General features: G+C 37.6%; 1 protein-coding gene across 1 annotated transcript in view; it reads left to right on the top strand.

Annotated features, from left to right (window-relative positions):
- Positions 1-12,487, top strand: part of VWA8 (von Willebrand factor A domain containing 8) — a 178,177-nt gene that overhangs the window by 124,236 nt on the left and 41,454 nt on the right. Inside the window, exons 30-35 of the mRNA XM_061457275.1 lie at positions 1,514-1,630; positions 2,123-2,187; positions 2,287-2,412; positions 3,058-3,167; positions 5,097-5,251; positions 7,782-7,983. Of these exons, the coding sequence (XP_061313259.1) occupies positions 1,514-1,630; positions 2,123-2,187; positions 2,287-2,412; positions 3,058-3,167; positions 5,097-5,251; positions 7,782-7,983 (775 nt within the window). The remainder of the gene's footprint in view (positions 1-1,513; positions 1,631-2,122; positions 2,188-2,286; positions 2,413-3,057; positions 3,168-5,096; positions 5,252-7,781; positions 7,984-12,487) is intronic.

Raw genomic sequence — 12,487 nt, 5'->3', positions numbered from 1 at the left:
GGGTGGAGTAGAGAGGCTTTTTATATTGCCAACTGCTCTCATAAATTTAACACTAAGTGGGAGAATGTAATTGATTCATATGTGTTCTTTATCTCACATGAAAGGCTAAGGCACTGCTTCGGAGAAGCAGTACTGTTGCAGAATTGCATGGACAAATTTGGCAGAAAACCAAAATCCAAAGCAAATGCCCTATTTTTTTCATGAGCTGTGTTTCTATAATTTCAGTTGGTAATACATAAGCAAACTTCTTTTTTTAAAACTATTGAACTCTAGCTGAAATTCCCAAATGCTCCAAATAACATGGTAATATTTTGAATGCTTTACCATATTTAGCTTCAAGTGACTGACTGTCATTATTAAATAAAGTTAATTCGCCCAAATAATCCTAGTGAAAGCATGAAGTGTACCCAAAAAGAATGAAACCACTGTGACTCGGATTGTGTGTATTTGTTTTATTTAAGAGAAGTTGTGGGAATTTGTTTTACTTTCTTAACATTTATCGTGCGTTATTGCAGATGTTGTACGTAGACAGTTAACTTTTAGTAAGTCTTTGTAGAACCTAATGTCCTGGCAGAACCTGATGTTTCCTTGAATGGCAAGCAAAAAATTGAACCCAAGGGTTAATTAACTTATTCTTTTGTACCTTTGAAATTTCATTTGATGCGGTTAAGGTTGGCTCTGAATTCCCTTGAAATAGTTGAACACATTAGGAGAACCTGTGGTACTTTGTAAAAAGAAATGTTGAAAATGTTCCCATCATTTGACAACATGTGTGGACCCTGGGACATTGACTAACAAATTGAGAAAGCTGAAGAAGTTCGAAAATTAGCATACCGTATTTTCACATGTGATATGCGGAGGACACTTGGACCACTCTGTCCAGTATCCTTTCTGCTTCTGATCTTCATCCTCTTAAATCATCCTGCTGTCCTTCAACAGTTATCCTGTCTCTGACACTGTAAAGCTGTCTGAATGTTCAGGTCACAGAAGGATTGTCATGCCCTGGGATATTTAATGGGCTCCAGAATACAAGAACTATGAACTTGGAGATAAGTACGAACCCATTTCTTCTCCCACCAGTCTTTCACCTTCCGTGTAACTGAAATAATGGGTACTTCAGAGGAATGCTGAGAAAAACGCTTTAATGAAATATTCTAGTGACTTGACAGAACAAAGCTGGTATGTCTCTCACCTGTAGCTGACTACAGCTTGGACATGTAAGACATACTAGTCTAGTTCCTAGAGCTTATGCAGAAGTGAATGTGAGATGTATACATAAGACATTATGGAAAAACTGGAATATCATTCCAGGCTTTTTGCATGTACTTAACCTCTACAAATATTCTCTATGAGCTTTGAAATGAACCAAGAAGATTCAGCCTACATTTTCAGACAAAATCTAGATCATCTTTTTAAATGTCCTGTTACTAGAGTTGCAGACATGCTTTAGGTAGATCTGTTGTTGTCTGTTAGATGGGCTTGAGATGAACGTGGATCTGCTTTTCATTTACAGAGAAATGTTGTGTTGTTGCTGGATACAAACAACGGTGCCCTTCGCCAACTTTTGCTCTTACCAGATGAACAAGAGTCTCCTAAGAGGTCATCTTGGTGGAGCAGCAAAGAAGAGTGGGTGAGGAATAGCACTTGCCTCTGTTATCCCAAGCTGGTTTTGCTTTTTATTTCAGTCAAAGCTTAGTATTGGAAAAACTGCCTCAGGATCATTTATCTTTCTGTTTTTACAGCCCAAGCACTTAATTGTTTACTCTTATATATGTTTAAGTGCCTTATACATTAAATACAGTTGTTATGGAATAGAGATACAAAAAATATAAATAAGTTGTATTCTGTGAGGATATGTATCTTTGAAATATGTCTCTTTGGAGCTAGAGCTGTGATTAACAGAACATTTTGTTACAAGGGATTATGTCCAAAACAACAAACTTGATTATGATGCAATTATATGACATGGGACAAGGCAGGCTAGATAGCACTTTGAGAGGTAATTAATGCCATAGATTATCCTAAATTAAGGAAAAATATAGTACAGTTTCAGGGAAGTCAGGGAAACTCATTGGAATGAATTGAACATACACTAATTGCTGTATGACTTATTTTTATACAGAGCAACTACAAAATGTGCCGGGAGTTTTCACACAAAAACTGGCTGGTGTTCTACAAAGAAGCAGGGTAAGAGCAAATAATATTCTCATATTATATTGATTTATAACAGATCTCCTTGTGTACCTCCCTGTCTGATTATTCTTTTCTTGGCTTCCAATTTTACAGAAACCACCTTATTGTACTGGATGTATTAGAGGGTCAAACTCACACCATCTCTCTTCCGATCAATCTGAAATCTGTTTTCCTGGCAGCTGAAGACCGGTGGCTCTTGGTGGAAAATGAAACAAATCAGTTAGTTAAGCCTAGTTTTCCTGATGGCATTATCTCTTGTTTGTGCCTTGTTTACATTCAGGAGTTTCTCTCCTGGTCTGAGAGTTGGTTTTTCAGCTTGTGAGACTGGCTAGACTTAAACAGTTGGTGTTTAAGATGCAGATTTGCTCTGGTGAAAGTGCAGGTAGGCTTTTCGAGTAGGAAGTAAACAGGATATGCCTGCCTAAATTCATACATCTGCAAGTCTAGATTGGCTTTGATTGTATGCATGTTAATACTCTTTTAACTGAAGTGATATTGCTCTTTAAAAATGAAAATGTTGGTGAACCTAGCTTTGGAATACAGCCACATTGTCCAGAGTTAGTGCCTGCTTGCTTTTGCTTTCATGGGCATGTGAAAGAAATATTACTCTGATGTTTTATTTTTATAAATGCACAGCAAATGAAAGCGTATAAATAGTTACCAGGAGACAAACATGCCAGTTGCTGGCTTACTCTTTGCTTTCTCACAGATGTTTGGTGAATCATGCTTAGTTTTAGCAAAAGGTGTTGATAACCTTGTTTATATAAATGTAGAACACTTTCACTATTTCAGAAGATAAAAGTCCTTGTTTAGGCTTACAAGCTTAACCAGGAATTATTGTAAATGTCTACCTATCTCCTGCAGGAAATTTCTTTTAACCAAGCGTGCCAGTATGGAAGCTGAAGACAGTGGGGTTTGCCAGCTGTATGCATTGAGTGAAGAACCAGCTGACATGGGATTTGGCTTAACAACAGGTATTGAATGCAAGCTTGGCTTGATCCTTCTTTTTTTTTAATCATTTCTGTGTTTGCAGCTGCACAAACAAGGCTCTTTTACTTTAAAGGTCTTGGTAACCTTCTGATTCTCTTTTAGTCCTCCCCTTATCATGTCTGGTTCATAATAATTTTTCACAAAGCAAATTTTTTTGAAAAAGGAAAAACGACACTTAGGTAGGAATTATAATGTAGGAATAGAAAGGACTAAACATGTTGACAGGTCCAGTCTGCACACTCTTTGAGCTCTGTTACACAAAGATGAGCTGTAAGACATTTTTCAACACAATACAAAAGACCTCGTGTTAAAACAGAAGAGAAGTCACATTTTCCAAAGTTCTGCAGATTGCGTGCAGGAGGCCATTGAGGCAATCACACCTGTGCTAAAAGATAGGGGGATTTCTTCAGTAGAATTCCCAGGTGGTGCTATGCATTGAGACATATCTTAGCTACAAAGAAGGTAGAAATCTCCAATGGCCATCATTCTGCCTGGTAAGGTCTGCCTATCTTCTGATCTGATGACATTTTCAACCCTGAGTATTTGACCACGGTGCACAAAATCTTTAGTCTTCCTGGTTTAATGACAGTGGAGAATATGTGCGTCCCACCTAGCAGTTTACAGGCTTTGGTCTATCTCCAGTGTCTTAGAGAGATGGAGATGAAAAAAGAGAGAGACCACTTTATATCTGTTAAAGAGGGAAAAATTTTCATCCTGGTCCTTGTGGCTAGCATAAGTATGAAGAATGAGATTAATATAGTGTAAACATGATACAAACAAATGTTACTGACAGATAATAAATATGGCTTATTTTACACAAAGTGCAACAAATTGGGTACCAAAGACTCTAACCACAGCTTAAATATCTAGGATTCTTTTTATCTCTTATACAGTTTACTCTATCAACTTATCAAGCTCCCTCAGAGCACAGTAGTTTCCTTCCTTTTACTACCTTATTTAGAAACCATTGCAGAGTCTCATTCCTCAGATGGGTAGAAAGACTATTACAATTTCCAGTCTCAAAAACTATTTGTGAACAGTTTACTGCTGTATGCTTTTTGTGCTATTTTCATCCTTTGTTATCTTATTTCTTCCAATCCAGAAAGTTATCATGTCCCCTCTCCACTTTTTTCCAAATCATCCAGCAAACCCCGAATGTATCATTTTCAACCTGTTCTCATTCTTTGAGGCAGAACCTGTGGCAGGAGCACTAGAAAAGGTTGATCAGTGTGGGTTTGCCACTGACCCAAACCAGTAGCCCATTCATCCTTTGAGGAGGGAAAGATTTTCTTCCACTGCCAGGTAAACAGGATAGTCTGCCCACTGAAGTGAAAACAGTGTATGCTGCAAAACTAAAGATAGCAGGTTCTGACTGTGTTGATAATGGAAGGCAAGGTAAAGGGCTGTTGCAGTTGCACAGAATAAGATTTATTTTCCTCAGCTTAAAGAAAAAGAAAACTAGACCATTGTTTACCCAAAATGTGCTACAAACATTATTTAAATTGCAGAGACAGCAGGACAGCTACCACGAAATGTCACATTGACACTTACCTGTGCAAACCTACATTTTGTTTTTTTGTGCATTTGAATTAGAACAATCTTCAATGAGATCACATGCTGTTCTGTTCCATAGGCTTCCTGCCTCATTTGCACAGTAGAGGGCAAAATTAAGTGGTGTAAGCATCTACAAAGCTAGTATTTCCTGATTTTAAGTACTCAACTTTACAAAAATAGCATTGTTTCCTGACTTCTTTTCTGTGCTATAGTAAGGTATAATCAAATCTTCTGCTTTTTAGTAATTTTATGTTCAAAGTAATAGCAATGATCAGTGCTCAGCACTCTTGCAGTTAATAGTGTTTCTTATTGCACATCTGGAATTAATGACTTTCATTTTGTTTAATTTCCCTGTTTAGCGTCAGAACTGTGTGTGCCACATGCAGTTTCAAGTGACCAGCTATCTTCAGAAAACCTCAGTGCAGCTGTGGGACAAAAGATCATCTCCCCCAACAGGATTTTCTCAGATGAGCATAATTACGCTACTGTTGTTATTGGTTTCCCAGACCTTTTGGTAAATACTCAGAATTTTTATACAATGAAGTAGTATGATCTCATTTATTCTGTAACCAGATAAGTACCTGTTTACCAAATGATGTGGAAAAGTTGATTGATGGCTTGGCTTCATGAGCGAAGATCTGGGAAGGGCTTTAATCACACTTACTACAAGCACGATGACCAAGGGCATGTGGGATATGCAAATCTGATTGGAAAAGGATGCTTAGGCAATCAGGGAGTGTCTGACCAGGACTGTCATCTCCTGAGTAATCTTGAGCTACCCATGCACTGGTCCGCCCACATGCAAGGTTGGATCTGCAGCTTCCCTTGCACCTTGTCACCTGCCGTTTCAACCCTTGCCCGTCCATACAGACAAGTGAGAGTGAGCCCTTCCAGCCTGCGCAGTGGATTTTTTAGGTGAGGCACAGCTTGCACAGAACTGGCCCCACTCTTTACACCTGAGTTTTAACTGCCACGGCCTAGCAAGCTAAGACAGTGACAGCAAAGTCCGCAGGTCGTAAGTTTTGTAAGAGTGTCCTTCTCTTCGATGGAAGACCATACAAGGCTAGACGACCTCCATCAGCCTGGGTTTGAAGATATAGAGTTTTCCTATTCCTATGAGGAAGGCCTGTCTTCACCAACAAAGATTCAGGATGGGCTTTAACCCACACATTCTGAGCAAGACTGTCATCTCCTGGGTCAATCTCGAGCCCACCGAGGCGCTGGCAGCGCTGCGGTATCACTACGTCTAGGCGGGATTCTGACTTAAGAGGTGTTCAGGTGGCCTGCAGATGGTAGCCTCGTGCCAGTGGCTCCTCAGCCAAGCGCACGCACCAGGGGTCTGAACCTGCAGTTCCTCTTGTACTGAGCAGGGTTACTAGAGTGTCAGTAAAAGACAGACTCATGTAGTGTGCATCATTTTGTAGGGTAGTCTAATCTGGAGGGGTTTCAGAGGAGTTTGAAATAGTAAGAAATTGACAAGATAATGTCTAGTACAGACAAAATTCTTTGTAGGTGAGTTCTGAATAGCGCTGGCTGGAGGGATATTTTCTAAATCACATGTTTTTATAGATTTTTGATTAAATATAACCCCTAAGAAAAAAGGTATCACTATCATTTTGGACTATTCAGTGTGAATTTTTTGCTCAGCATGCAGCAGCTAGGAAGACTCTAGATATAAGAAAAACGATGCAGAAAATGGTCAGAATGGTCAGAAAACTATACAGCTCTTTCACTAGTTCATAATGTAGTTAAGTGTAATTACAGCATGTAATTGTGCTCACTCGTGTGACACAATTAGAAAAAGACCAGACCAGAAAAGAAAGTGAAAATTAAGACTAAGGCTGTTGTAAATTGGAGTGGAGGTAAACACGGGGAAAATAAAAGCAATATGTTAAATTCTCTGGATTTATTTATATTCAGTACCTAGTGATACATGAAAAGGGTGGTGCTTATGGAGGAAATAATTCCATGTCATGTTTGCCTAATAAATGGAAGCAAATTAGAAGATTTTACTGTTAACAGACATGAATTTTGGGGAAGCCAAATGATTGAAAAAAATACTCTGATATACAAAATACTATAAAAATATGTTTTTCTCAGTAAGACATTCCTTGTCTTTGCAATTAGCTTTTGAGTTTTACTTGGTTTGGATTTATATTACCAAATCAATTATAGTAGCTTTTTGTATTATTTTTATTAATTGTAAATATGTGAGTTTGTTGTTAGAAAAGAGAGGTAGTCTAGAGGAGGGAGTACTAAAGATACTACGCACTTCAATACCAATGCTGGCAATGAAGCATTTTGCTCTCCCTGATTGAGACTGAGTCTAAATATTTTCTTATGCGTGTGAATGTATATTCACATTTTCTTTGACATGTGAATGTCAAAGAGGGAGTGCTAATTGAATGTGAGGGTGGTGGGACAAAACTTCAGGTTCGGTGTTTAGTGTTAAAGGTGTAGGTGTTTAGTATGAGCAAAGCATCTAAGCTCTTATTCGCAGTAGCAATGCTCAGCTGACCAAACACCGAGGCCTTCTTGAAGATGAGATGATCTATTCTCTGGGCTCTAGTGGCTGTAGTGGGAAATGAAGCACCTACTTCACATGGGGACACTTACATTTGTTTCTCTCAGCCTTGATGCCTCGCTTTGAATTCATTACTTGAAGAATCTGTTTGCATTTACCTACGTTACTGGAAACAGAATATGGGAATAGTGTGTTACATAGCTTGATTTCAGATTAGTTTGTTTCAATGCTTTTTGTTCCTGGTTCAACGTGAAAAAAAAATGTTGATTCAACTTCAGAACTTAAAAGAGTCTCAATTCCTAAAACTTGTGTAAGTGGCCTGTTGGTTTTCACTCTTGTAGGAGTTTTGAATGACAAAATAATCCAGGTCTTTTACTTGTCGTGTGATGACATGAGAGGTAACCACAGTAACTATAATTGATTTGAAATTAGGTAAGAAGTGGAACTTTTATCAAGGAGTGTTTGTTCTTAAGCTCAGTAATCGTAACCTTTTGTTCAGCAGACTCCTTCTCTCTTGCAGTCTCCTAGTGAAGTGTATAGCTGGAAAAGAAACTCCTCTCTGAGTTGCAAACGTGCTTCTCCTTCTGATCCATTTTATTACGGAGCCCAGAGGAAAAAAGGAGCTGCAAAACAAACCAATTGTGTAACTTTATTGGCTTCTAATCAAATAGTCAGAATTTTAGCACCTGGAGATGTGCCTTTGAAAGACATTTACCCAAAAGGTAAGAGGTTCATATACTTGTGCTACAACAACTGAACACACTTGTTTATGTTTTGTAAACTGCAATCACTCATTAGTTTTTCAAAGATTTTTTTAAAGGACCACAAAGCAAGCTTTTGAGGAGGAATGGGAGTAATCGCACTCATTTTTAAAACTAATTTGGATCTTATTAACATGCTAAATTATACTTCTGAAGACTTAACAGTCTATCTATACTGTGAACATCCCAGCAGATGGGATCTCCTTCTGTCTGTACTGGGAACCGGCTACAGGAGTATGATCATTCCAGTTCAGCAATTTGCCTTCACCAGTATTTTCCACCTCTGCTTGGTGGTTGAGACACAGACATGCAATGATAAGACAAACCTTTTGTCCATCTAGCTCAGTGTTCTTTCTCCAGCAGGGCCAATGGGAGAGGTTATTTCAGGCAGGTATGTGAGCCTGGCCACTTCTGTGTCTTTCCATTCATACTTTCTCAACATTTGCAGTTGTTTTGCTAGGGATGTTGCAGGGGACATCCCTGTCTCATGTCTGAAATCTTGTTTTATGGATCTGTTGTCCACAAGTTTGTCTGGTTCCTCTTTGAACTTGTGTTCTCTGTCCCAGAATGAATGTTTTATCCCAAATTAAGTCCCTTTTACAAAATAAATGAACCAGTATGCCTGTCCTCATTTAACACAGATTAACTTCCCTTTGTAGAGAAATCCTTTTATTTATTAGTAAAAGGATAAAACATTTACTTGAATAAAGAAGCAAAGTTAAGGATATGGACAGGGTAGAAAACTACATTTGTAAAAAAAAAAAAAGGTTAGCTTTTAAAAAGACTAAATTTAATAAAAGAGTTAGCATGACAACCTTGGAACTAATTATGCTGCTTCAGGCTATAAACTTCTCACACTTCAGGAACTTCTGAGGGGTTGTATTTTTATAGGCCTTCATGGTAAAAAAAAATAATCTGGCTCTGAAGTGGATGCTATAAAAAAGTTCGGAAGGTAAATCTGTGCTTTTGTTGAAGTTAATTGATTAATTTAGGAGGGAGGGTTACAGTGCTTCAAAATGGTACCTAAAATTGACATCTTGACAGTTATCTCTTAAAGTCTTTTGAGTTGCTGTGGTATATAACACTTCATAATGCTAGATTAATATAACGAAAAAACAGGTGACATTCTTCATGAATCCTGGATACCGGTTACCTGAGCAAATTATGTCTGAGAATTGGCTTCTTTCTGACTGAGCAATTTAATTTATGTCTGTTGTTATAGCTGAACAAGATACTACCTTTTTTTTTTCCCCTCAACAATGGTAATATATATACATGAATAGTGATTGATAGCATTGAATTTATAGAAAATTTTATCAGGTATAGTTTGTGCAGCACTTTATGGCCATTTAAGTTGAAAGATATAAAGCCTTTGTGAAGATCACTATCATTGATTTTTCTTTCCTAAATGATGTTTTAATTTATGAATTACCAAAATTTATCTTAACTGAATCATCTTTAATATGACGTGACTGATACAATTAAATTGGACTGAACAACACTCTATTTTTCTATTTGGTTTTGTATTCCATAGCCATTTTTCTGGACTTCAGATACTTCTATTTATCAGTTAATGGCCAGTTTTATTAGTGGAGTACTGCAGAGACCTGTGCTCCTCAGCATGGTCAGGAAAAAAATGGAGAAATGAATGAGCACTGCAGTGACAGTGTTTGCTGGTGATACTTGTCATTAGTCATGGTACAAAGGATTCACCATGAGAGATTGCAGAAGGACTACAGTGCTGACTGTAATAGAAATAGTAGACGGAATTCAGTATAGATAATGTACATGAAGAAAGAAAGAAGTCCTAATTCTACATCTAAAATGATGGGGCTGATCAGTACATCTCAGAAGCATGATTTTAGTATTATGATAGATAATTTCATAAACTAGTTCAATGCTCAGTAGCAGTTGAAAAAAGATTGAATGTTAAGGATTACTAGGAAAGAAACAGAAAAAAAACAGCAAACATTTTTGTGCTGTTGTGTAAATCCGTTGTCTTTAACACTGTCTAGTTTTGGTACTCCATCTCAAGGTGAGGGAAGGCTGAAATGAGTTAAATTCAGAAAAGGACAATAAGGATGAGCAAGATCACATCAGCCAAATCTCCTGCTTGTGGAAACAAGATCATAAAAGGGGCATATGGTGGGGTTCTACCAAGAACATGCATGGCATGAAGATGTGGAAAAACCAACAGTTTTACATTCAGGGGCAGCTAGTGAAGCTAGTAGGAACTTCATCAAAACGAACAGGATGATTATTCACAGAACAAGGAACCAGCCTTTGAAACTGCTTCCCAAAGGATGTTGCGAATGCTGAAATGTGGATCCAAAGGAAAACTGGACAAACTCATGGAAGGTTACTAAATACATAGGCATAAAAACATAGACACTACATTCAGCTTAGAAGCTCCTAGAACTGGTTGGGGACTTTGTCCATTCTTATCCTTTTCAACTATCTAACTACCCTTAGAGACAGGATATTAGTACTAGATTAGGTGAACCCAGTATTGCCATTTTTGTGGCATGAACCCAAAATCTTTCAAGTGACAAAGGGAAGACAGAAGAAAAGAGATATAAATTCATGTACTCCCTTGGAAGGTTAGATAATAAGGTGCTAGTCCTTGCTGACAACTGGTCAGTTCTGGCACACAGCCTTCTATTTCTATTAATAGCTCAAAGTAATCAGCCAAACTGTTAACATACTGCAATATGTATTACCAAAACTGCTCCAGGAACAACAAGCAAATAAATCATTTCCTTTATGTTTTATTGGAGCTGTAAAGCAGGATAATAGTTATGTTTGAAAAGAAATTTAAACAAGTAATAATTTCCTTCAAACTGCCAAATAGATGTATGGCCACAAAATATAAACTTGTTCAGGAGATCATGGCAGAATCCAGCAAATAAGTATCAATGTTTATTCTAAAAACAAGGCTATAGAAATGAGGGCTACTTGAGAGCAAATATTTACTTGGATTCTCAGCACTTTCTATATATGGACATAAAAGAAAAGTGTATTACCGAGTGCGTATCTGTTAGGGTGACAGTAACTGGAACAGCATGTAGTGTAACGCACACAGTTACAGGAATAACCTCAGCACATCATCTGGTCCACCTATTTATATAGGGACAGGATGACAACGTGTTTAGACTTCTTAGCTGGTGTTTGTAAAATAATTGGCCTATTCCGATGCTTCACTCTCCTTGTGTAAGAAAAGCCTTTCCTAGTATCCAGCTTTTTTTGCTGTAAACAAAACTGAATACTTCATGTCACCTCCATTCAGTCAGGATAATATTGTTCTGTTTATAAGGATCTTTTTGATATTATGGGGCATAGTTTGTTGTTGTTTTTTTTTTTAAAGTTTCTTTTTATAGAAAAAAATAATAATAATTTGTCCTTATAGCCCATCTATTGTAGCCTCTTTTTCACTCCCAGGAATCTCTCATGTCTCTATGTTTGAGCATAACATTCTCGACCGCATTTCTGGGGCCTGGCCAGTTGTTCTGTGCTGCATTTAAGCAGTTGGTTAGCTTTTCTTCAGCTTCCTACTCAGTTGTCCTTTGGGTCTTATAATTTAATATGGTTTATTTAAGTTTTCTTTCTCTAATTTATTAACTTAATTTTCAATTATTATCACACAGTTCTACCCCTTTCAGTTCAGTATCAGCTCTCTATGTTCTTGATCTTCATCAGAATTTTTTAATGTGTATCTCAGTCGCCATTACTACGAGAAGAGAGACCACATTTTAAACAAAATCTAAGCAAAACAAAAAGTGCTCTGTGGCCCACAAACCTTCATTTTTTCATACTTCCAATATGTTTGATATTTGCATTTTTATCAAGATGGTAAAGTCAATAGATGTGCTACTGCAGATATACATACTGTAGATACTGAAAATATGCATAAAGGGCTGCTGTGGGTTATTTGTTATTCTCATTTTAATATTAGATCCCCTTATGCTGCTCATCTCACTGGTCTTTTCTGTGTGTGCTGTATGCAAGTATCAACACTTCTGCAGGTAACATCAGGTTTTACTTCATTTCAAGGAGGTGAAAGATACGGTGTTTCAGAAAGAAATCTAGACTTCCTTTCATCTTGTGTCAATGATATTTTGTATCTATACTATGCAGTGTAATTCAGTCTTCTGGTTTCTTTTCTGGAAACTGAAGTTCCTTAATCTGTTCCAAGCAGATGAAAGGCAGCTCCTAACTGGAAGGCGCTTCTGAGCCCAGGCAGTGTGTACTCGTATGTTGGCAAAAGCCAGTGTGTGTAGGTAGTGTGTGTGTGTGTGTGTGTGTGTGTGTGTGTGTGTGGCAAAATCTGTGTGTGTGGGCACACACACACAAATTTATTTCTGAGGGTGGAAGCATATTGTTAGCTGTATTCATTAAAATCTCTGTAAACAGAATATTAAATGCCAGATAGTCTAGGGCTGTTTACTGTGAAGTTATACAGTCTTTG

This window comes from Pezoporus flaviventris, unplaced genomic scaffold, assembly GCF_033815535.1.
Source record: "Pezoporus flaviventris isolate CSIRO_AGI_PZ_B2104156 unplaced genomic scaffold, CSIRO_AGI_Pfla_v1 ptg000025l, whole genome shotgun sequence".
Lineage (NCBI taxonomy): Eukaryota > Metazoa > Chordata > Aves > Psittaciformes > Psittacidae > Pezoporus > Pezoporus flaviventris.
This window is presented reverse-complemented; position numbering and strand designations above follow the sequence as displayed.